This window comes from Coenobita brevimanus, chromosome 98, assembly GCF_032717465.1.
Source record: "Coenobita brevimanus isolate Jiangsu-jjx chromosome 98, ASM3271746v2, whole genome shotgun sequence".
NCBI classification, from domain to species: domain Eukaryota; kingdom Metazoa; phylum Arthropoda; class Malacostraca; order Decapoda; family Coenobitidae; genus Coenobita; species Coenobita brevimanus.
In genome coordinates this window covers 5,382,193-5,409,135 of record NC_137051.1, presented here as the reverse complement: position 1 = coordinate 5,409,135, position 26,943 = coordinate 5,382,193, and the positions used below count along the sequence as shown (strand labels likewise).

The 26,943-nt window shown below is 40.8% G+C and overlaps 1 protein-coding gene across 1 annotated transcript in view; it reads right to left on the bottom strand.

Moving 5' to 3' along the window:
* The window catches only part of LOC145414179 (calcium-activated chloride channel regulator 1-like), a 54,121-nt gene that overhangs the window by 19,848 nt on the left and 7,330 nt on the right, over nt 1-26,943 (bottom strand). The window contains exons 3-12 of the mRNA XM_080283745.1: nt 24,684-24,837; nt 23,465-23,645; nt 22,452-22,578; nt 21,460-21,596; nt 20,875-21,063; nt 14,767-14,908; nt 12,920-13,056; nt 9,584-9,722; nt 5,852-6,073; nt 860-960 (exon numbers count right to left, since the gene is read on the bottom strand). Of these exons, the coding sequence (XP_080139871.1) occupies nt 860-960; nt 5,852-6,073; nt 9,584-9,722; nt 12,920-13,056; nt 14,767-14,908; nt 20,875-21,063; nt 21,460-21,596; nt 22,452-22,578; nt 23,465-23,645; nt 24,684-24,837 (1,529 nt within the window). The remainder of the gene's footprint in view (nt 1-859; nt 961-5,851; nt 6,074-9,583; nt 9,723-12,919; nt 13,057-14,766; nt 14,909-20,874; nt 21,064-21,459; nt 21,597-22,451; nt 22,579-23,464; nt 23,646-24,683; nt 24,838-26,943) is intronic.

Below are 26,943 nucleotides of genomic sequence, written 5' to 3'. Positions count from 1 at the left end.
ATATACAGGCCCTCCAGCTCAAAAAGTCTATCATACACTGAAAAAAACTGTCAGGATATTGCAAGTATTAAATGAAAATGATATCTCATATGCACTGGGCTAAGAAAGGTTTCTCTTCTGCAAAATATAATCCTCTAAAGCTTGGACTAAGAAAATTATCCTGGAAGAGTTGAAATGTCAAGGTAGAAGATGGGGAGGAACTTTCCAAACTATGCCACCCCTCACAAGATGCAGTTCTAAGTAACACACAAAATGTTACCATAACATGAGTATGAAAACCCTTGCTATGTATCTGTGTATAGACAGACACCTTAATCCTGTTAAGGATGGCCACAGCCTAGCTGCCTCCATGTCCCCCTGTCCTCTGCCATTAGGCTTCCCTCCTCCAATTCACATCCTCCCCTCTCTCATATATCTCTCTGTCCCATCCCTCAATCTCATCTTTGTCCTCCTCTTCCCCTCCCCCCCTTCACCTCACTCACATGCACTCTTCTAGGCAGCCTCTCATGCTCCATCCTCTACACATGGCTGAGCCATTCTTAAAGAATTTCTCTTAAAGCTTTCAACCATCCACATTCACACCTTACTAGTACTTTGCAAATGTACGAATCATGCAATTCTGAAGTAAACAAATACAGACATGAGGAGACGGAGGAGGAATTCAAGAAATAAAAAGATAATCAAGATGATGATAGCATTAATGATGAAGAGACCAACAAGGAGAATGAAAGAATACCAGTACATAATAACCAATGAACTTAGGGACAAGATGAATTAGGAGGAGTAGAATGAATAGGAGTAAGACAAGTAGAGTAAGATGATATCACAGAGGATGATCAAAATTTTATACCATCCTTACCTAACTTGAGCATTCATGACAGGTGAACTTCCCTGCAACAGTCTGGCATGTACACTTACATGGTCGACCTTGGCAGCTATGAACTCTGAACTTACATTTAACTGTGGAGGAGAAACTATAACTGTTTAGGGTATTATTACCAAGTAACATGAAAGAAATACCAAACCAATATAAAATTTTAATATTTTTTTATCAGTACTCCTCTGTATCACAATAAAACCTATCACATTTCATTTCCATAATTACTGTCCTACACCTGTATATTAAAAATAATGTAATTTCAAACATAAAAGCAAAGAATATTGACAACTCATGTTACTTAGTCGTAAATTGGCTTCTTATTTGAAAATAAGAATATGGAAGGAGACTAAAGAATGCATACATTTGTTAATTTGCAGTACTGTGATGTTTCTGAGACAATGCATAATGTCAGTAGGCTATAGGGTTGAGAATGCCTCAAAGGAGTGGCTCTTTTGGATACAGGAACCATTACAAGTACACCAATGCTTCAAATGGAACTGACCCATGCTTCAAGATGCAATGGCAGGAGCTGAGGGTTGGGGGTGGCAGAGACATCAGCAAACACCCATACATCCCTCCCTGATCTCAGCACCACTTCCCACCACCATATCCCCACCTGAATGGGTGGAGACAATTACTGCAGAGGAGGAGGAAGAGGAGGAGGAGTAGGAAGGGGGAAATAGACGAGGTGTAGGTACTTGGTATAAATTGATCATGGTAACTGTTTTATTGAAAAATCAGGACTGCAAAGCATTCATAAGCAAGTCTGATGTACATATACTTATATATATATATATATACCCCCCCTGGGGGTAGGGGGGTTTTTCAAGAATACTCCCCCAGTATCCCTGCTTGTCGTAAAAGGCGACTAAAAGGGTTGGCGGAGGGTTAGTGCCCCTCCCCGGAAAACAACTAACTAAAAAAACAAACAAGAAGCCTCGGACAAGGACTGACCAAACGTTGACGACCCAGGACCGGACAAAGGACTTGGTAATGTGTACATGGAATGTAAGAGGAGCGAATGATGAAGTGAAAGAGAGAGAGATTGTCCAGGTGCTTGAGGATGCGAAAGTGGATGTATGTGGAATAACTGAAACAAAATGGAGAGGAGAAAGTGTGAGAGAATGGGAGTATGGATGGGGTATATATGCAGGAGTAGATGAGAATGAGAGGGCAAAGGAAGGAGTGTGTATAGTTGTGAGTAAAAGATGGAAGAAGAGCATAAGACAGTATGGATCAGTTGGGTCAAGGATTGTGTGGGTAAAGTTGAAAGTTGGAATACAAATGTGGGCGATTGTGTGTGTATGCGCCAACGCAAGATCGTGCTAGAAGAGTGAGAGAAGAGTTCTGGACAAATGTGGAAGTGTGCATGGAAAAGTTTGGAAGGAATGAGAGAGTGTTTTTGATTGGTGATATGAATGGTAAAGTTGGTAATGTGAAGGTGGATGGAATAGTTGGTGAGTGGGGTGTGCCTGCTGAGGTGGATGAGAATGGGAGTGCGTTAGTGGACATTTGTGCTGGGAGGGGGTTGGTAATAGCCAATACCCTCTTCAGGCATAAAATGATCCACAGGTATACATGGCGAGTGATGAGAAGGGTGGGTGGTGAACTGAATGAAAGGAAGGCAATGATTGATTATGTGTGTGTGGATGAAAGGATGCGAAGATGTGTAAAGGATGCAAGAGTGTATAGAGGTTGGGGGAGTGGACTTTCTGACCACTACTTGGTCGTGGCCAGAATTAGGATGCAAGTAAGATGGAGGAATAGAAGAAGGGAAAGACGAGAGGAAGGAGTAGTTGCAAGGAGAGTGGAAAGGTTACAAGAGGATGAGAAAAAGGCAGAGTATAAGAGAGAAGTGGAGGAACGATTGAGCAAATATGAATTGGAGCAGATGGGAGACGTGGAAGGTGTGTGTAAGATATTTACAGAAGAAATATGTGCAGCATGTGATGTGGTGTGTGGAAGGAAGAGAAGACGGAGGGGGGTGCAAGGAACAGCGTGGTGGACTGAAGAGGTGAAACAGGCAGTGGCACAAAAGAAGAAAGCATACAATGAATGGATGAGAAATAGGGCGTGGAAGAAGTTGAGAGGCGGAAGAGAGAGTTATATGTGGAAAGGAAGAGAGAGGTGAAAAGATTAGTAAGAGAGAGTAAGAAGAGAGTGGATGAGGAATTTGGAAGGAATTTGAGTGTAAAGTGGAGGGACTGTAAGAAAATGTTCTGGAGAGAAGTGAAAAGAGTAAGACAGGGTGGAAGTGAAGTTAGCAGGGGAGTGAAAGATAAAAATGGTAGATTACTAGTGGAGAAGGGAGAAAAAGTGAGCAGATGGAGAGAACACTTTTAAGGAATTGTTGAACGTAGAGGATGGAAGTAATGCGAGTATAAGTGGCTGGGGAATGGCTGGGAGAACTAGGGAGGTGAGAAGACAGGAAGAAATCAGTAGGATAGAAGTTGTGGAAGCAATGAAGAAAGTTAAATCGGGAAAGCCCCAGGAATTGATGGAGTGTGTGGTGAAATGCTGAAGCATGGGGGAGAGATAGTAGTAGAATGGATGTGGAAGATGTGCAGATTGGCCTGGGAGGAAGGTAGAGTCCCGGAGGATTGGAAGTCAGGTATAATTATTCCCTTGTACAAAGGAAAAGGGGAAAAGAAGTGTGTGGTAATCATAGGGGCATTTGTCTTCTTAGTATAATAGGAAAAGTGTATGGTAGGATACTTATAGACAGAGTTAGAGAAGGAACAGAGAAATTAGTTGGAGAAGAACAGGGAGGCTTTAGGAAGGGAAGAGGTTGTGTAGATCAGATATTCATTCTTAGATCTTTAGTGGAAAAGTTTCTAGAGAAGGGAAAGAAGTTGTATGCGGCTTTCATGGATTTGGAGAAAGCATATGACAGGGTGGATAGACAAGGATTGTGGAAAGTGTTAAGAATATATGGAGTAGATGGGAAGTTGTTGAATGCTGTGAAGAGTATGTACGATGGTGCGAAGGCTGCGGTGCGTGTGGATGGTGAACTAAGTGAATTTTTCTCTTTGAAAGTTGGTTTGAAACAGGGATGTGTCATGTCTCCATGGTTGTTCAATCTGTACATGGATGGGGTAATAAAAGAGGTACAAGGTAGGGTAGTGGATGTTGGAGTGGCCCTGGTGAGAGAGGATAGTGTTTGGAAACTCCCTGTACTGTTGTTTGCAGATGATACTGTGTTGTTGAGTGAAGATGAAGGGGAGCTGCAAGGCTTGGTGGATGAGTTTGGGAGAGTGTGTAAGAAACGGAACCTAAAGGTGAATGTAGGGAAGAGTAAAGTGATGGTCTTTGAGAGAGGTGAAGTCAGTGAATGTACAGCGAGGTTGGATGGTGAGGAATTGGAAAATGTGAGTACGTTTAAGTATTTGGGTAGTGTGATGAGTAAGGATGGAGGTTTGGAGGGTGAAGTGCTTGAAAGGGTACAGCAGGGAAGAAAGGTTGCTGGTTCCTTGAAAGCAGTGATAAGAAACAGGGAAGTGAGCATGGAAGTAAGTTACTACATGACAGTATTGTGATACCAACTCTAACATACGGAAGTGAAGCTTGGACATTGTTGGAAGGACACAAGTCAAGAGTGAGAGCAGTGGAAATGAGTTATTTAAGAGGAGCCTGTGGAGTCACGTGGAGAGACAGGCTGACGAATGAGGATATAAAGGAGCATTGTGGTGTGGATGTGGATGTGATAGGAAGCGTTGTGAGGAACACACTGAGGTGGTTTGGCCATGTGGAGAGGATGGAGGGTGAAAGACTGACAAAGAGAGTGTATATGAGTAAGGTGGAGGGTGGAAGAGGGAGGGGGAGACCGAGGATGAGATGGAGGGATGGGGTGGAGAGGTATATGAGAGAGGGGGGTGTGAGTTGGGAGCAGGGCAGTGATATGGCGGGGGACAGGGCGACTTGGAGGCGATTTGTTTGTGGCCACCCCAAACGGGATTGAGGCGTCTGGCAATAGATAGATAGATAGATAGATAGTATAAAATCTATCTATTTATCTATCTATCTATTGCCATATGCATGAATCCGGTAAGGGGTGGCCACAAACAAATCGCCTCCATGTCACCCTGTCTTCCGCCAATTCATTGCCTTGCTCCCAGCTCATACCCCCCCCCTCTCTCATATACCTCTCTACTCCATCCCTCCACCTCATCCTTGGCTTCCCCCTCCCTCTCCCCCCTTCCACCTCACTAACATACACTCTCCTTGTCAGTCTCATGTTTTCCATCCTCTCCATATGGCCAAACCACCTCAATGTATTTCTCCTAACACTTTCTAACACATCCACATCCACACTGCAACGCACCCTCACTTGTCAGTCTGTCTCTCAATGTGACTCCACATGCTCCTCCAAATCACATTTCCACTGCTCTCACTCTTGACTTGTGTCCCTCCAGCAAGGTCCAAGCTTCACTTCCATATGTTAGAGCTGGTATCACAATACTGTCATGCTGTTACTTTTTTACTTCCATGCTCACCTCCCTGTTTCTCATCACTGCTTTCAAAGAACCAGCAACCTTTCTTCCTTGCTGTAGGCTACCCTTTCAAGAACGTCACCCTTTAAATTTCCATCCTTACACATCACACTACCCAAGTAATAAAATGCACTCACATTTTCCATAACATAAAATGAAATAACTAATTTAAAATGACACTATACTTCAGTAATACAGTGACACAATAACAACAACAAAAAAGACTATTTAGGATACCTTACATAAATACATAGGCAGTATCTGTTGCATGTCTAGGATGTATTCCAAAACACACTATCACAGTATTTTTCCATAAAGCTAGTACTTTTATCGTAAGTAGGAAAACCTGCCAAATCTGCTATACAGGCAGCAATGGAACTTTAAATGGGCAATTTATTTGCAAAATACCATTGACTTAACAATAGAAAAGAAATTTTAAAGAAGGTGGCTTACAAGGGGGACTTACTGTAAACTATCTCACCTCTGCTTCATCTATTTCCACTGTCCAGTGTTGTTTGTCAAACTCAGTCTTCTCCGTCTCCACTCGAGCGCGCCTGGGATTCAGCAGGTAAGGGTCTGCCGCTACCAAGCTGGTATCACTGGTCCAGAATCGGAATGTGACATTTCGATTCAGTCGGTTGTCAACAATAAAGGAGGCGTTGAAAGTCACTTTGTTTTTTCCAGTGTATTCTGCCTTGTGTATCTGGATGGTATGAGGAAAAAAATTCATGGTTAGGCACTCCTTGTGTTTTGAAATTACTGATATGATGTGAGACAAAGGTCACCTTCATACATTTTGTGTGTGTGTGTGTGTGTGTGTGTGTGTGTGTGTGTGTGTGTGTGTGTGTGTGTGTGTGTGTGTGTGTGTGTGTGTGTGTGTGTGTGTGTGTGTGTGTGCACATGCGTGTGCGTGTGTGTGTGCACATGCGCGTGCGTGTGCATGCGTGCGTGCGTGTGTTCGTGCATGCGTGAGTGCGTGTGTTCGTGCGTGCATGCGTGTGTGTGTGTGTGTGTGTGTGTGTGTGTGTGTGTGTGTGTGTGTGTGTGTGTGTGTGTGTGTGTGTGTACAACCTGATCTTTTACATACCTAGTACACTTATGAATCAGGTAATCAAGCACAGCCACAGTTAATCCCAGCAGTAGAATGACATGTATTTTATTTTATTTTAGCTACTAACAGATGAGTTCATTCCACTCAGGAGAGGACCTACTATACCAAATATCGTAGAAACAAGTTCAGCCCCAGGTGATGATTATTTTTTTTTTAAGACTTGCTATTACCTGATGAAAATATTCAGTAAATATCCCATAGTAAAGAGACTGGTAACTAGTTGGAGTAGTTTAATTTGCTCAGGAAAACCTCACCCTTCTCCCTTTCATGAGGCATGGTGATGTGGTGGACAGGCTAACACCATAACAGACACACTTATATTGACATTATTTATGCAAGACATAATACTGCATTGAAAAGTTAAATATATATGATATAAATTCTATACATTTTATCAGCATTGCCATCATCATAATCATCATCAGTATCATCAAAATCATCACCATTTTTCTCACCTATGACTGGGGTGAGATAGGATCCAGATATAAGGAATTAGTAAGTACTGTACATACATGGTATGTGGGAAAACTATCAACAGTAGCCCAGTGCTGATTATTGCACTTTTAAATTTTCTTTTTCCTTGTCTGCAGAGACCATTTCACTGCCTTCATATATCTGTACATCATCATCATCTCATCATCGAGACCTCCTTTCCCACTCTAGGGCAGGGTGAGGAATAGCAATGTCCAGACAGCCTAAGTTTGCCCAATCCAATGGGGCATGCTTCCATTCACTCATCATCCAAGCCCCCCAGATTCCTGGCTCTATCTTATATGCCAAAAACTTTCACCACATTCTGTAGCTTCACTGAAACGTATCCGATAGAGTCAATCTGGACACTGTCACGTTAAAATGGGGTGCCAAATCCCTGACCATGCTCTTCTCACAACATTCATCCAGCCAGCTCGATCTCTTGTCAGTTCCCTAGCCTCACCGACTTCCATACCTCTCTTCCTCACACACTCATCCATCATATCCCTCCACCTTCTCCTTGGCCTACCTTGCCTCCTCCTTCCTTCAAATTCACTCAGATATATCTTTTTCACCACTCTATTGTTATCCATTCTCTCCACATGACCATACCATTTCAGTACACTCTCTTCAGTTCCGGTGTCCACAGGCTTCTTCACTCTGTATCTTTCACGAATCAAGTTATTTCGTATCCTATCCACTCTCTGTACTCCACATAAATTTCTCAGCAGTCCCATCTCCATTTCTCTCACTCTTGACTTTTCATTTTCATGCCACACCATAGTCTCACATCCATATGTTAATGTTGGCACTTACACTTCTTCATGTAAGCCTCGCACAGCTGAAACACTCAAGCCTCTGTTTCTTATCAGGGCCTTCATAGCACCTGCTACTTTCCTTCCTTGTGTCACTTTACTTTCCACTTCTTTTGCACATTTTCCTCTCGCTTCTATCACTGTATCCAGGTATCTGAACTCTCTCACCAGTTCCAATCTCTCTCCATTCACAGTAACCTCACACTGGGAGTCACCTTCTCTCTCGATTACCATCACTTTACTCTTTTCTACATTTACTTTCAAGGCACGATGCTCACAGACATCAGCAAAACTCTGCACTAGTCTACCAAGTTCTTGTCCGGTACTTGCAAGTAGCACTGCACCATCAGCATACAACAAATCTGGGATGTTATTCCATTCATCACCATTCATTACCAATGCCATCCCTCTCTCCATTACTCATGTTTTTACTTCTCCCATCACCCCATCCATATATATACTGAACAACCATGGGTACATCACACAACCTTGTCGTACGCCCACACTGATCATGAACCATTCACTCAGATGCCCATTCATCCTTACACATGCCTCACTCCCATCACAAAAACTATTGATGGCACCTAGCAGCTGACCATCTACACCGTACATGCACAAAACCTTCCACAATCTTTCTCTGTCTACTTTGTTGTTGTTTTTTCCAGATCCATAATTGCCATGAACACCTTACAGTCCTTCTCACATGCCTTCTCAACTATCTGTCTCACTGCAAATATTTGATCCACAAATTCTCTGCCACTCCTAGAGCCACCCTGTTCATCACTCATTAGGACTTCTGACATCTCTCTTACTTTCTCTATAATAATTCTACATATGCTGTTCCTTCCCTACAACGCTCAATAAACTCATTCCATGATAATTCTTGCACTCACTTTGCTCACCTTTATTTTTGTACAGGGGTACAATCACAGCCTATTTCCACTATGCAGGCACAGTTTCACTCATCCATGCCTTCTCACATATCTCCAACAAGCACTTCATTCCGCTCTCTCCACTACATTTAATCATCTCTGCATACACCTCATCAACTCCAACTGCTTTCCCACTTTTCAGTCGCTTCACAGCATTCTTCACCTGTGTGAGTGTCACGATTCCTGGCACTGCATTTCTTCTCTACACACCCCCAAACCAATCATGTTAACACTTGCTTTACTCTCTCCATTCCCATCCATCAGACTTTCAAAATATTCTATCTATCTGGTCCTTACATCATCCCCATGGGTTAACAATCTACCACTTACATCCTTCACACTTTTACGTTTCTTTCCACAGTCACTTCTACATTTCTGCATCTCTTTCCAGAATAACTTCCTATTTTCAGAGTAATTTGCATTCATTTTTCTTCCTAGATCATCATTTACCTCCTTCTTTTTCCTCTCACTAGTCTCTTAAGGTCATAAATAAGAAAAAAACACTCATATCCTACGTTCCACAGCACAATGTCACCTGATGAATGTAGCAGGGACTAGTCATAGGCAGAGGAAGACAACCAACTCTCTTGCTCACTTTATTCCAACTAACTCAACCACAACCGGCTTACCAACTCGTCACGTTAGTCCTGAAGCTTTGAAGCTCACACGGAACAATGTACAAGAATAAATGAGTTATGAAAATAGCAAACACACACACTCACATGCACACTCTCTCACACACACACACACACACGCACACTACAAAGAAAAAAAAGGGCTGTTAAGCACTCACCAAAAATGTCACCCCTCAAAAAATTTTAACATGACCATTCATTAAGCAAAGCAGCATATCCTGCTCCACATTTTATACCTGAGCTACTTACCATAATTCTTCGTTGGGTCAGAGGGGTGAGAGGCTGGGCATTTAGGGCTTCTCTGAACACTCGCTGGAGGGCATCTCGATCAGTTTCATAGTATGTGTTGCCTCCTGTTTTTGCAGCCAGGGCATCAATACTTTTATTTCTGCACAAAGGAGAGATATGCGTGAAAGTAAGATAATGAAAATACAGTTAAACCTCACCATAATGGACTACAGTAATTGGAGCCCAAGCCATTTGAAAAAAGGCAAAAGTCTAATAAAAGCGACATCTGGACATCCCCATGCTGACCCAGACTTTTTCTGATATATCAGACATTAGTCCAGATTGCATCAACTTCTTTTTTTCATTAGCACTGTTGCTCCATTACTTGTTATCGAACTCATAGCCAGAAAACTACATCCTCAAGATCCTGACCTACTCCAATGCCTATCCAATGCCCATCATCAAGGTCATGACAATCACCCAGTGCCCATCCAACATCCATCATCAAGGTCACGACAACCACCCAATGCCCATCCAACACCCATCATCAAGGTCATGACAACCACCCAATGCCCATCCAACGTCAATCATCAAGGTCACGACAACCACCCAATGCCCATCCAATACCCATCATCATGGTCACGACAAACACCCAATGCCCATCCAACACCCATCATCAAGGTCACGACAACCTACCCAAACATCCTCCTCCTCCTCCATCCCCCACCCAAGCTGGACTGAGGTCAGGCAGTCTGGACCACTTCTGGCTTTATCGGACTTTTCCCGATACGTAAAAATTTAGTCCGCTTGGCTCCTCGAGTCAAATAAAAGTGAATTCCGGTAAATTGAAGTGCGTTATATTGAGGTTTTACTGTAATGAACTAATACAGCACTTACATGAATATCATAATCCTGACTCAACCCTGTATAAATACAAAGAGGTAAGACTGAGAAGTACATATTTATCTACTTATCCATTAACATATTTTACCTGCTAGCTGTACCCCCCATGATGACTTAATATAACAACACGTAATTTCTTTCTCTTTACCTTTTTAACACAGGATGTAGTGTACTTATTTATGAGAACATTAAACTACTATACTAACATGAGACTACAGTACCATATATAAGAAAAGACTAGCTACTGTAAATACAACAACAAAAGACCACCTACCACATACAGTATTAGATTTGGAGGTTTGTGCTAACACACAACACCCTTGTCATTATTTGTCAGAGACAAGCAACACATCACCACGCAAACATTAACAAACCCACTTTAACAACATCCCAACTCCAGACATTCCTATACAGTACTTACAATGAAGAAACACCTACCTATCCACTTTATGCACAGAGCAATATAACACCTCAATCAGAATGGTATATTTTACTACAACACCCCCTCCTGATGTCTACCCATCAGAGGTATCCTTAGAATTGACTGAGTTCACTAGGTGGGCTTACATCAGGGAATCACCCAGCCCTCCTACATTATCATCTCAGATCTGTACTGGGTGGAATCACAGATGACATAAGCTCTGCTGGTAGAAAAGATCCACACAACATAATACATAAAATGAAGCACTGTACATCACATGCCACATCAAGACAGACAGTATCAATGATGCATGGAACCAAAGAGACAACCACATAAGAGTGACTGTTTATTTGCAGTTGACTGATCTGCTTGGTCAGGTGAACCGGGATTAAGCAAGAACAACAACAGCAACAAGCATAACTGGCAGTGTGTGTGTGTGTGTGTGTGTGTGTGTGTGTGTGTGTGTGTGTGTGTGTGTGTGTGTGTGTGTGTGTGTGTGTGTGTGTGTGTGTGTGTGTGTGTGTGTGTGTGTGTGTGTGTGTGTGTGTGTGTGTGTGTATGTGTGTGTGTGTGTGTGTGTGTGTGTGTGTGTGTGTGTGTGTGTGTGTGTGTGTGTGTGTGTGTGTGTGTGTGTGTGTGTGTGTGTGTGTGTGTGTGTGTGTGTGTGTGTGTGTGTGTGTGTGTGTGTGTGTGTGTGTGTGTGTGTGTGTGTGTGTGTGTGTGTGTGTGTGTGTGTGTGTGTGTGTGTGTGTGTGTGTGTGTGTGTGTGTGTGTGTGTGTGTGTGTGTGTGTGTGTGTGTGTGTGTTTGTGTGTGTGTGTGTGTGTGTGTGTGTGTGTGTGTGTGTGTGTGTGTGTGTGTGTGTGTGTGTGTGTGTGTGTGTGTGTGTGTGTGTGTGTGTTTTCAGAAGCACAAAATGCAGGATTCCCACAGCTGCAGGATGCTGTACCCCATTTTAGAAAATTCTGGTATTCTAGTATTGACTGGTATCATTACAAATCCAGTACATGTTGCTTTTTTGGTCTGTGGTCACATGCTAGAGCTATACTCTCAGGAGAAATACATTACAACAGTCAGAGGTGGGACTTCGAGTCACCAGGTGAACTTGGAATATTTGAGAAAGTACAGAGAACTGCAGTTGTTTGGAAGATGGCTGATCGAGTTGAGCAGAAGGTATTGCGATGGTTTGGGCATATGGAGAGAATGAATAATGAGCGATTGGTGAAAAAGATTACCGGATCTGATGTGAGAGGTGTAAGGCTGAGAGGAAGACCACAAATAGGATGGATGGACAGTGTGAAGAGAGCGCTGGATGCGAGAGGGATGTCTGTTGAGCAAGGAAGTGTGGCTGTGCATGACAGAAATGAATGGAGAGAAATTGTGAAAGAATAAATGATGACGCAGCCCTGAGGAGATATTCTTCCGCATTTTGTCTGATCAGCTGATCAGGTCAGATGTGGGTAAGGGGATGGGTCCATTATGATGTGGCAGGGTTAAACCAGCTCTGCTGTCAAGCCCTGTGTCACTGATTGCAATGCGGAGTTGACCCTCGTGTGGTGTGGTGCGGAGAGGATCTGTCCCTTCTCCCCTTTGGGGCTAAGACTGCGAATGAATGTATTCGAGTGGATGAGTAAATTGGGAGTGTGTCATCTTGTCTCGGCTACCTCCCTTTCCTTGGGGGAAGCAGCCTAGGTATATAGACAGATTGACAGAGGGTAGAAGATTCTCTGACTGACAAAAACATCTAACCACTGTGCTGTACTTACATGAACACCAAATCACTATATTTTCTTGTGAAGGCATTTGACCACTGTATTTACAAAAACCTATGATTACACTACTGTACTTACAAGAACATGTAAACACTGTTCTCACTTACAAAAATGTCTAACTGCTGTACTGTACAGTACTGTACTTATAAGCACCTGTAACCCCTATACTTATTTACAACTTGTTTATCTATATTCTATGTATAAGATCATTTAACTAATGTCCTTACAGGAAATTCTGATTACTGTTAAGAGGTGTACTTACGAGAAAATAAGCCAAAGGACCCTGATATCAAGCTTTGCCACCTGGTCCAGTGTGGCCTGTGAGTCAAGTGGTTCATATGGCTGTGGTTCTCCACCAGTAATGATTATGAAGTTGGAGTTTTTGTGCCCCTTTGTCTCCTGCAATAGATAACAGAGATACAGTAAACAGAGAGAGAAAAAGCAGGATTTTGTGCTCCCTTGCCTCCTGGGTAGATCAGGAATTAAAGAGACAAGAAAGGTAAGAGTTTTTTTCTGACCTCTCACCTCCTGTGAAGAAAGAAATAAACAGGCAAGAAAGATTTTTTTTTTTTTTTTTTGTCCCCTTAAATGATACAAATAAAGATGTAAACTGAATGGGAAGATGAGATTTTTTTGCGTCCCCTTATTTCCTGAAGCAAATACAAAGACAGACAGGGAAGATGTGAGTTTTTGTAGCCTATCACCTGAGACAGACCGAGAGATATATTGTGTGTGTGTATATATATATATATACATATATATATATATATATATATATATATATATATATATATATATATATATATATATATTTATTTATTTATATACAGTATATAGATTGAGAAGATAAGATTTTATTCTTGTTCCCCATCACCTTCTGACCTTGACAGATAGGTAAATAAGGCAGATAGAGGTTCTGTGACCCAGCACCTCCAGAGATATACAGACACATATCAATATCAGTCCTGGAGTGAGAAATGGGTGTGCGATGCCTCTATGGTTCCTGTATATACCCATTTAAGGTTGCTTTCTTTGACATTCTGTTTTGCTACTAAGTCTGCAATCAAGTAAGAGAAGCAGCATCAGTACACATTATAGTTCCACTGCAGAGCAATACCTCCTCCTCAGAGGGAAGGTAATGGCTAGGGTTAACCCTTTACCATGCTGGTGAAGTAAAAATGAGAAAAGGATGTCTGTTGGATGAATGACAGCTACAAATAATCTTTCCCCATACTGGTGAAGTACAAATGAGGAACAAGTCTCAGAAGGAAAAGTGATGTTTGTGATAGTGGAAGTGCAATACTGGCAATGTTAATGTGTTGCAAATTATGTATGGTACATGCCATTAGTAGAACCAACAAGGTACTAACATAGTGGAAGCATATAAAGGAACAAAATGATAGCATCCAACTTTGAAACGTTAGTGTCCTCACCATGAGATGAGCATATGGTAACCACTGAGACAGCTACAGAAAACTGCCTTCAAAAGCTACCAATAAAGCTGGTTAGCCAGTTTTCCACAAATTACAGAACCTGTTGTACTGAAAAAGCTGTGATAGTCTGAAACACTTTTCCGACTTACAAAGATGAATGGCAGTATAATAAATACAGAAATTAATAAATATATATAAAATGTACTAAGGATTATTAATTACCAAGTCATCACATCAACCTCTTCAGTGTGATGATGCTTTTCAAATTTATTCTTGCTATGGCCAGAATATTCTCATCAGCCTACAGGAGACCTCTTGTGGTGAAACAAATAAAAAAACTCATCATTAACCCCTTCAAAAAATTAAATCTTCATATTTAATTCATGCTACTGTCATAATATTTAATTCATCCTTGGGAAGAGCTCCTAAAGTAAAGGGGTGAAAAGCACAGCATACAAACTGATGCTTATATTGGTGAGTGTAAATGTGAGTAATAAATTATAGTTCTTTTATCTAACTGGCCAACATTCTTGTCTTTGTGCAGTACATTCACATTGCTCAATGGTAAAACAATATATACATTTCTATGGCTCACTACAACTAAGCAAAAAGTCAAAATGTATAATGTATAGCAACAGTTTAGAAACCACTGAACAGCAAGTTGAAAGTCACCTACTATGAGACCCTGCCGTAAAGCACAGATGTAACAGACAGTGCCACCAAGATCAAGCTTCACCTCTTCAAGACTGTCAGCCAGGGCAATACGAGATGCTTGGTCTGTCACCTGTGTCAGTGTCTTGACGTTCATTGTTGTGAGTCTGCAGGTGAAAATACAAGGGTGAGAACCTCAGGGTAGCAAAATTGCACACAGAGGTCATCATAAGCAGTCTTTGTTACAGCACAACTGTTATATGTCTCCCCCTGACATTTTTTTTGCTATTAAGGCCAATAAATAGCTGTATACCTGAAAAATTGCCTGTTTAAAGTTCCACTGCTACCATAACATTGATTTTCAAGTTTCTTCCAATTTACAGCACTTCAGTTGTATGGTAAAGAATGTGATATTTTGACATACATCCCTGAGAGTATGGGAACAGTTACATAATGGCTTTTTACATACAGGGAATACAGAGATGGTATGGACACAGACAAAGAATGTACTCTGACAGGGTACCAATTTGTTTGTGAAGGTGACTGTGAGAGTAAAGTTGGTAAAGGGACACCTTATGTGGTAGGGATGAAGAGTGGGGCAGTATATGGATGAAAGAGGAGAAAGAGAAAGAGCAGTGACAGATGGTATGTATGTATGTATGTATGTATGTATATATATAAATATATACAGTAAATCCTTGTTTTTCATGGTGTGGATGTTCCGTCAAAACCGTGCGAAACGCGAAACGTTGAATTGTGAAGTTAAGAATCAATGGGAAAAATAGAGGTGTGTTCCGGAGGGACATGTACCTACCCTATCAGAAAGTACTATAACACCAAACAGACCCTACCCAAAATTAAATGAAGAGTGTTTACTAGTGCTAAAACAGCATAACACAATAAACATGTACCTGAAAAGACATTAAGGCTGTTATAAAGAGTTTCAACATCAAAAATCCTTACCAGAAATAGTGTGAAGACTGGCTTGAGTGGCAGGTGAAGGTGTGTTGAGGGTAGATGGGCTAGTTACTAGGTGACATGGGCCTCTCTGGGGAAGCCCCATCACCTATGCCAAAGCCCTTGAAGTTGAACTCAGGCTCCAGCACCTCCACTTCCTCTCTGTCCAATTCTCTTCCTTCATTCACCCCTGCTGGCACATCCAAGTCTTGCAGAATAGCAGCCACATTCTGTCTCTCATGAAAATATCGTGTGATCTGGGCTTATCTCTGCTCCTTTATGTTTCTGTTGTAGACGGCCATCACTTGAGACTTCAGATCACTCAAGGTCGATAGGATGTTGGTAGCCTCAGGGATAGTCCTGGTGTATGCATCGAAGGTGGTTGCCACGTCGGTTATGGAGGACAGGGTGGTCGCAAGATGGCCGCCAACAAATGAGCATTAGTATGTATCGTCAGCTGCCAGCTGGGAGCATCAAATTGTGGGGAAATTTGTGAATTGTGAGACAATTTGGAAACTTTTTTCTTGCCCAAAAAACAAGGTGTCGAAGTAAAATGCGTCCAAATATGAGGACTTACTGAATGTATACAGTAATCCCTGTACTTTCCAGATGTCCACTTTCCGGACTCCCCACTTACCGGACATTGTGGACCTGGACCTTCAGTACCCAAAAATGGCCAAAAAAAGAAAAAAATCCCCCCAAAATCAGATTTTTTTTTCCACCCATAATTTGACATTGCCGCACGGCGCTGCACAGTGCCAAACAGCTGTTTATGCCATGGCTCCTTCACCCTTTCCTTCCTCCCCCTTCCCCCTTCCCCAGTCATGGTTGCCATTTGGTATTTTCCATTACCATATGTGGGCCAATTTGGTACTGAAAAGTTCATTTTTTAGTGAATCAACATGATCCATTACCAAACCGATTTTTCACATATATAAAGATATAGAGAATGGAGATGGTGAACTGTCTGCTTTCTCTGATTAATCTGCTAGCATACATAGTGCAAACATAAACATGCTGCTGATTATAAGGATAGTGATTATTTCCATTGTACATAAAATTAGTGAAGAATAAATGCTTCCTTTAAGAATTTGGTAAAGAAAAGTTAAATTTGGTAATGAAAGTTGAGGAGTTTGGTAATGTGGCCGAGTTCAGATCTGGCAACCCTATCCCCAAGTACTGCTTAACCTTTGTTCAGGGAAGACGTCCATCGTAATGGATGCTGCACGTGCCCATTTTTGTACGAATAAACAGTGAATAAACTGCAATACCTTGCCACTGTACCACATGGGAATTTACAGTGTTGTGCAGTGTTAAGAAATTAGAATTAAGAGTGCGAAGGATTAAGTGTGGAGTGCAGAGTGGCGGTTGAAACTGCCGTGGTTCAATTAAGAAGAATGTACAGTGTTAAACAATTATAACTCACAGTGCAAAGAATTAAGTGTAGCACAACACTAGATTACTGTATGTGTTTCAAGAGCATTTTCACAACAACTAACAGAGCCTTAGAGAGTTTAAGGAGGTGGCCACTGACGTGCTGTAAGTACAGTACCCTGTACACTGCTAGGCCTAAGTATTTTCCATATTTCTAATTCCTCCTTCTCTGGTTTCTTTTCATTTATTTCATGCTTATGTCCATTATTGGTGTAAATAGGGTCTTTAATAGTTTTAAATAAGTGTTATGCATGTCCGGTAGAGAGTTATTTAGGTGGCTTTCAAAGTTAGGCTGGGTTAGGGTCATAAGTACCAGTCGGGCAGTCAGAGGCCCACTTTCCGGATGGGACCACTTTTCAGACATGCCTTTGTCTCAATTACATCGGACAGTGGAGCGATTACTGTAATATATATATATATATATATATATATATATATATATATATATATACAGTACCCTCGCGTCCAACACGCGTTTGTCCAGCACGATTCGTGTCCAGCACGGAGGGCAAAAAATTAGTACGATTTAATATGATTTAAGTACTGTAAAACGGGTGCGTAAGCATAACACTGATGGAGCTCCGAGAAGTGGGCGAAATCCGAAGAGTTCGCCTCTAGCACGATCACCCCCGGTCCAACACAGTCATACTGGACGTTCCCGTGACGCTGACAGCCAATCAAAACTTCCAGTGGCTCAATTGGTAGAGAGATGGCCTGCAGTCCCAAAGGACTCAGGTTCAAATCTCCGCTGGGGCAGGGAACGGTTTAAGGATTTGAATTTCATTAAATCAGGCTTTACTGATCTACCAGAAGACCCGCCGACATGTCGTAAAAATACCCCCGCTAATACCAGTACACCAGTCCTGTATGAGACAGCCCTAGCATGTATTCAATATGGACGGTGAGTGTTAGCGCCAAAGTGGTGACATGTAGAGGTGTATGGTATGTAGGAGGACTGCTGAGCCTTGACAGCAGGCTGTGAAGCCTATGCCCAGAGTCGGACACATTAAAAAAAAAAAAAAAAAAGTAGTCTCCCCCGCCTGCTATCGTGATGAGATCGTGATGTCGCCCAATGAAAAATGCTTCTGCTCTCACGTGATGTTTTGTTTAAATTTCTCCCGCCACAGCGCCACTCAGTTGCATAATTTGCATTGGACGGTGCTTTTTTCTTGCTGCACTTTCTGCCCTTGCTACTGCATTTTACCCTGCTCACGATGCCTAGGAAGCCTTCTGAGAACCCCAAGAAGCGGCGGCACCTCCCTCAGGCCACCAAGCTAGAATTCATTGAGAGGCAGAAGAAAGGGGAGAGGAATTTCAAAGGATTTATGAGGGAGGTTGAGGAGGAGCAGCAGCCATTACCCGTTAGTGACGCCAGCAGCCATTCTCCAGGGACCCAGTAGGACTACCTACAGTCTCGGATATCACCTTCCATTCCCAGCAAGCCCACCAACATTATCCTAAAAGATTAGTTATCATTCATAGCACAGTACCATTTATTATAATTACAGTAGTACCAATATATGTATAAGTATATGGTAGGTATTTAGGGTGACTTTTTCTAGGGTTGCTGACATAATTCATTTTTCCCCATAAGATCTGTTGTTTGTCCAACACGTTTTTGGTCCAACACGTGACCCATGCATGACAATACTGTATTACCGTGTTGGACGCGAGGGTACTGTGTGTATATATATATATATATATATATATATATATATATATATATATATATATATATATATATATATATATATATATATATATATATATATATATATATATATATATATATATATATATATATATATATATATATATATATATATATATATATATATATATATATATATATATATATATATATATATATATATATATATATATATATATATATATATATATATGTATATATATATATATATATATATATATATATATTTTATATATATATATATATATATATATATATATATATATATATATATATATATATATATATTGCCAGATACCTCAATCCCGTTTGGGGTGGCCACAAACAAATTGCCTCCATGTCGCCCTGTTCCCCACCATTTCACTGCCCTGCTCCCAACTTTTATATATACATATATATATAGGTGGAGCACTCATCATCCAATCACTCTATGTAGTGCTGCTCTCAGGTGAATGCTCTTTCCTCTCATCCTTCTTTCTTTCCTTCTTTCATCTTCTGTCATTCTTTCCCTCATTCTTTCCTCTTCCTTCTGATTATTGGTGACTCTACACTAAGTTTTTTTTTTTTTTTTAATAACAGAACAGAGGAAGGAAAAAACCAATGAATAAAAAAAAAAAAAATCCATGCACCAGATTACTGGTGTCCTCTCTTCATAAAATATCTGTAACAGTTAGACTTGAATAGAAGTAGGTTGAAGTTTTGAGGGAAACAACTCTGGGGAAGCGAGTTCCAGAGAGATGCAGTTTGGGGAATGAAAGAATTCTGATAGGCAGAAGTTCTGCAGTATGGCTGAGTGACATTCCAGTCATGAGCACTGCCAGCTGCCCGTGTAACAAGATGGAAGGTATGGAGAGGTGGCAAGCCAAATGGTTTTATGTACACCAGGAAACCATTTACTATGCTAGGTGGTAACCATATAACCAAATTTTGGTGCCTGGTGGTGTAGTGGGTAATTACGGAGCTCCAATCGGATAGAGCCAGTGAAGGTTTATATCCAAGGGTTGGTTGGGGTTTATTGCCCATGTAGTACCACTCAGGGATGAGTGAGGCTGGTCACTCTCGTCTTAAATGTCAGGACCAACTTGCCTAGCCCTGGGCTCCTATGCTCCTCATGGGGCAATGTAGGATTGGATGATGATGATGATGATAATTTTTCGTTATGATCAGGTTATCCACAGACAATTTTATTCAGGTTAGAAAGAACTCTTAATAGTTAAGGGATGAATGAAGGTTACATCCAATCCCTCCTATCTGAAATGCATCTCTTAACTACCCCTAACTAACCGCTGGTTATCAGTCAGAACTGTCAAGAAATCAGTGGCTGGGCAGCACCAGGTGTCAGTTGGAACCACACTTGTTTTCGCACCACAGTCTGAAGTGGCAGCCACTTTATCTCATCACTAAAAGCTAGGAGGGGACTCCCACCAGCCAGGCCAACCATACCTCAATTATGTCTGTGACTCTGCCAGGTGTAAGGTGATGTTTTTTTTAATTGTTCTCGTCTGATTCCGTTCCCGTCTCATGTGGACTTTTGTCTCATCCAACCCCGCCAAGCTTCTATCCACGGATGCTAGGAAGAGACTCAGTGATAGTGCCATAGGGTGTGCCTTGGACACTGCTGTGTCTAGTTTACCTAGTAATGGAGAAGTTATCATATAGAGAGAAAGCCATAGTTGGGGCCGCGGGCAGAGGCACGAACACATTCAATTCTCGCGGCAAAAATTAGTCCTCTTCCTCATGTCATTACTCATCAATGCAATGACCTACAGAACTGGGATAATTTCAATTGTAAGAAGAAGAGATGGTAAGTAATATGGTCCTTAATTTGTTTCCCTAACTACTAACTTCTATAGTTTCTGAGAAATCAAGTTTTGAAGACAGGCTACTTTTGGAGAAATTCCTGTAGTGAGAGAACAACGGCCCTATAAATAGCCCGGTGTGGAGGCGTTAAACTGTACAAAATTGTCTGAAGATAGGCAAGAACAGAAAGAAAATACCCATACGTCACTGGGACCAAAAGGACTAACTTACCCAAATCTGGCAACAGCAACTCTACTGCCCAGCTGGAGACTATGCAGTATCCACTTCCTGGCTGCAAGCGTTGCTTTAACCAGGGCCCCTTTCTCATTCAGCATGCTTGTGGTGGTGTCAAAAAGCAACACATATGTAGCTGCTGTCGCCTGCACTACCCTGAAACTTGGCTCCAGCTGTGACACCTCTCTGTATGGCAACACATTTTGGTAGTGATTAATATTTTCTGGTCCCATATATACTTTTTAGTAACCAGAAGTCAGTATGTAAAAAGAATCAAGAGGCTTGGTGTCTCCTGACTGTTTGATATATATTTTTTGGTGAACTTAGGTTAGACTATCACCAGGAAGTTTGTAAAAAAAGTCTCAAGAGGCTTGGTGTCTCTAGACTGTTTAATATATACACTGTATATATATATATATATATATATATATATATATATATAGTAAACTGAGGTTAGACTACTACCAGTAAGTCTGCAAAAAAGTCAAGAGGCTTGGTCTCTTGACTGTTTAAAATATATTTTCTTTAAAAAAATGAAATTACAAGGACCTATTCATTACAGAATAAAGGAAGGAAACTCACTTAATATTGGCAAAATCCTGGTGTTGAGTGATGACTTGCCATACAGATGCACCATCACAGGCCAAGTTTTGTCTGGTTGGGGCTGTGTGGTCATGGCTTTCCTTATCCTCACCCCCAGAGTCACAAAACCCATCTATCTGCAAAAAGAAATTTTACTTGTACAGTCCTTATGTGAGAGCAAGTGTTAATCCATCCATATGTGTGGATGTAATCTTTGTTTTATTCCTTGTTAGCTCCAGATTATTTTATTCAACTCAGGAGATACAACGAGTTGGAGAGTTTAGAAATAACCTTAAACTACCCTTTCACTATCCTTCCTAGTTTGAATAAAACTGCCTGGTGGTACATGATTAATATGAAAGTTTCATCACTTGGCTAAAGGGGCTAAGTAGGTTCAAGACCTCTTATTAGTGTTTTCCTGAAGGAAATAATATTCATCACAATCCAGTTCATAGTTATGATGTTACAGAGATGAAGCAGTGTAAATGCTTTCGCTAAGGAACATCCATGTGGCTGTCTCTTGCACTCTGAGCAGTCTTTCTGAACACCCTACCAATGTTTTCTCACAGTTCACAGAAACTAGATATTCTACCATTTCCCTATTTGTTACAGATGTACAGCAGCACTGAGTTTTTGACGAAAATATTAAACAGATATGATTACTGAAAGTATCTCAGAGCTAGGTAAAAACAACAAAGAAAACAGTGTACATACACCCAAGAAATGGAAGGATATAAATGAATGAGAAGAAAGGAGAGCTGTTACTGTTGCAGTGGTCTCAGGCTCATATGGACATGACCCTGGGGGGCTGCAGGCTAAATATACCCTTCTCAGGCAGTCCACCATCCTCCTTTGGGGGGAGATGGAGGGAGTTGAAGAACATTTTTATAGATAGGTTGCAGACTTATCTGGAAATATTAGTGCCACCACATGAAGGCATCCCTTTCCAGCACCTACATAAGAGTAGGATTGGCAATGTAAATATGACTCACACTGGAGATATAATGTTGCGACATGATGGAAGCTGACGCATTCTGCAGGTAGTTGGGCACAAAGCGACAGTTTTCATCCAGACCCCCACTGTCTTGGTACTGACACAGACTCTGCGTTGCTGGGTCCCTGCAGAATGATAAATAATGCATTAAGTAAAGAAATTACATTATGATGACAATTATGATGATAAACACAATTATGAGTGTCATTACAATTATGCAGCTGCTGCAGCTGATGACTGTCTCACATACCTAAAAAGGGATCAATTGGGATTTTCCTCAACAACTCTTTGAAGAGCTTTGAAAATCTTAGACTGATAGTGACGACAACGGTGACAGCAACAATGACGACTACGACAATGATGATGACGATGATATTCAGGCAGAGAGAATTACAGTACAATGAAATTTAATCTTATTGTAAATGACCATCCTTAAGTGGGAATCCTATAAGCAGTCAGGATGATGATGATGATGATGATGATGATGATGATGGTGATGGTGATGATGATAATGATACACACCAAGCATGATATCATGGAGTCTGATGTGAAAGGGACTTTCTTCAAAGAAAAAAGCAACTGGTGAACAAGCAATACAGTATTTTGAATGAAAGGATGATTTGACTGGTGGAAAGATCTTTGTATTAAAACATGCAGCTTCTGATGCTACCCTATGCGAGTGAAACCTTGACAGTGAATGACATACATCTTTCAGGCTTCATACAGCAGAGATGAGTTAAATCTGAATGGCTGCAGATACAACCATGATGAATGAGTACCATACTATGAAAAGGCATGAAAACTTCAGAATGAAAGACAGGGTTAGGAAGGTAAATGTGGCATTAACAAATGAATAAAGAAATATACACTCAGATGGTATAACATATTCTGAGACTAGACACAGAGTGCCAAAGACAGGTTGTAAAGTTACTGTTTAGAAGAGCTAGAACAAGTAGTGTGGAAGAAGAGTGGAAGAACTATTACAACCCTGAAACAATGAAGACTACTGACATAAATCTCCCTTTGAGAGGCTGGTTGGCACAGTAGTTGGGCTTGATGACGCTCTGCTTCTCTCCCGCCGACCCCTCCTGCTCGGCCCAATAGAAGAGTGGGAAGAGTGGGTCATTGGGGTAGCCTAACTCGTCAAACACTCCCCACCTAAGCCTTGCCCACTCCTTTGCCAATGTCTTTCCTGAGATGTGAAATCAGAGTTGTGAGGTGCAGAGACTGCTTTAGCATATAATCATTATGGGCAGTGGGTATTACCACTTTGGTGGTGACAAGTCAAAGCATGTGTATTTAGATAACTTCTGAACCACAGGGAATTAAAAATTAAGTCTATGATTAGAATCAACAAAAACAGCAACAAAAGTTTAATAGATCTTCATGCATTCCAAAATATCACTAGGGCACAGTAATTATAAAAATAAATGGTGCAGTACAGTAAACTTTGGGTATCTGTTAATTCAATTTCATAGGAAACAATGAAATTTTTAATAGGTAATTTGTGTGTAATTTACTTGGGACTGCAAAGCAAAATAGGTAAAAAAAGGTGAAATAATGAAAACTTATTGTACATGCTTTCCTATTCCTATTTTTGGGTCCTATTCATTCCATTTATTAATGGGATACAGGTTTAGAATGATGATTATATTAAATGATGTACATGGCATGAAGTGTAGAGAAAGATATTGGTATGTACAGGCAGAAACCGTCTGCAAAACAGAAAAATATGTAAACAGATCAATGGATAAAAAAAGCAACAAACACGAGTTCTTGTTATGTCACCAAATTCTATATTGTTTTACTAATAAGTTCACAGTACATTACAGAAATATGTCAGTTAAAACTATTGTTACCTATACTGTAAAGCTCCTCTGTCAATTTTCCTAATTTTACAGTATCAACTGTATGGAAAAAGTGGTGATATTTTGAAACACATCCCTGACTTAAAATAATGTTTGTCTGTACTGAACTGTATACCTAAAATTATACAGTTAATTCCATTTCAAGTATTGTAGGTAGAAATTTTCATCCTTTTGCAGCTAATTTCCTGTACCTCAGTGGCAATCTAAAACAAAACTATGGCTTAATCAGCACCTTCACATAACTAGTACCATATTCTAGTGTTTAACTCTTGTTACAGGTCAGCACTGAAGAAGAAGTGATGGTACAGTAGTTTTAAGACAATTTAAAATGGAAAAAGTAAAGCCAATCCTCATACACTTACCCTTAGGCCCCCAAATACAGGCCTTGTTGTTCTCTGTGAGGTAGGTGGAGGTGAGATGGATATAGCGTCCTGCCTCCCCACATCCTCCTGGCTGCACCGTATAGGGCTGGTCACCATACACTGGATTATTCTCTTCTATACGGATCACTGCATCCTGTGTGGGGACATTCAGACTTACTTAAGGATAAGAGGTTACTAGGATCTTAAAATGCTTAGTGGTCTAGTGCTTACAATACTAAAGCTGGAGTGACTGCTCTGCCACTATGAACAAGTAAAACCTTGGTGATTGGATGAGTTTTGATCAATTAATACCACAAGTGAGAGTAGACACATTATCTACCCTTCAATGTAGTGTGCAATACTGGACAATATAGTCTAGCCTTGGACCTTTAAAACTCTAAGATGTAAAAAAAAATGGCACAAGGAAACCTAACAGAAATGTCATGCACTGTGGATGGGCCAGACTGTTTTACAGTGATGGAATACATGATTATTTAAAGGCTTATGCATTATGCTGGGTTCCTGACAAGTTTATGAGGCTGCAAATGGTGAAAAAAAAAAGGAAAAAAAAAAAGGCACATGTAGGGTCAACATAAGACATTACAGAGTAGATATAACACATGACCTTTATCACCATCATTATCATCATCAAAACCATTATTTCATCTAAAATATTAAGCTGGATGATCTAGATATATAAAAAAGTAAAGAAGACAAGTAGAAACATCAAAACAGTGCTCAGTGGCCACAAATCCATCCGGTCATTGTTCAAGCCTTCAAAATTCTCAGCTTCACCTCAGAGGCGGGAAAAGAGAGAGGAAAAACTGTCAAATCCCATTTTGCCTGCTCCCAAGTGTAGGAAACTGAGGCTGGGCTACAATTAGTCCACAACATTTAAGGGTAGGTGACCAACATATGCCTCTGGTAGCATCTACATAATAGGAAACTTCTGACCACCTCTTGGACTCAAATCATGGCACCTATGTCTCACTGTGCTTGAAACAGAAAGGGGAAGATGGATCACTGAGAGAGAAGAAAGTAAGGTGAGAAGGGGTAAAAGAAAAGGAGGATGGGAAAGAATGAAGTGAAAGTACAGGAGGGGTGAAGAAATGAGACCAAAAAAAAAGGGGAGGAGTGAAAGGAGGAAGTAGGATGGGCATGAGAGAATAAAGGGAAAGGTTGGTGAGGAGAGGTGAATGGACAGAAGGGAATGGTAAAAAGAGGGGTGAAAAGACAGGAGTAAGGAAGTACTGGAGGTTAACTGAGTGAATGGGAAAGGGGAGATGTAAAGAGAATGAATTAAGAGCATGGGGGGAAAGAACGTGAGGGTTAAGGAAGGCATAATGGTACTTTTATCGGAATACAAAAGTCAGTACAAAATTGCCCTCTTGTCAAATACCACTTTGGCTTGCATTACAGCAGTCAGTATCTCCTGATATCCTGACCTATTCCAGCATAAGTAAGAGCAGTCACCTCACCCTTGACCTGTGCCAATGTTTAAGAAAAAAGAAAAAAAAAAAAAAAACTCATATTACCCACAGGAACCCAAGTCTACTCTATTATAATCCATATCATTTAAGGGTAGGAGACTGAACTACACCCCTTGCGGTGCTTTATATAATTCACAAATCTCTGGTCATCTCTATAATAACTTAAATTTCAATGCAGCATAGGTAGTACTGTATATGGCTAAAGACAAATCAGTACTTATTCATTCTATAAATGTGATGTGCTTTAGCAGGTACCTGTACTGATGTAACAATCAAATAAGAAAAATAAAGCTAATATACATTAACAGGGAAAATCTAAACCATTCACCAATATTTTAATAAAAGTTTTATCTCAAGGGATAAAAAGAAACAGATGTTCTCAACAATTCCTTATGTTATAAATGGCAACCAAAAAGGAGTGTGGGTATGGAAACTCCTCCTCTGTATACTGGCAGAGGAATAAGATAACCCCACCACTAAACACCTAAGTTACAAACAGCTTTTTTATTGTACCTCCCACAGCATGGAGGGGGGGTGATCACAGATTGTGCCTGTAACTTTTATTCTCCCCTAGTTTATGCTCCACTGAGTTTTTTCTTTTATCTTTTTATGTGCATTCAACTGTGTACACAGACTTGATGGTGCACTCCATAATGCCCACTGTGCCACACACTCTCACTTGTAAACACCTCAGCATTACCCACTGAAAACATACTAGGGTGATCTCATTCAAAACTGGTGAACATACATTATAGGGAATGTTTTCTGAC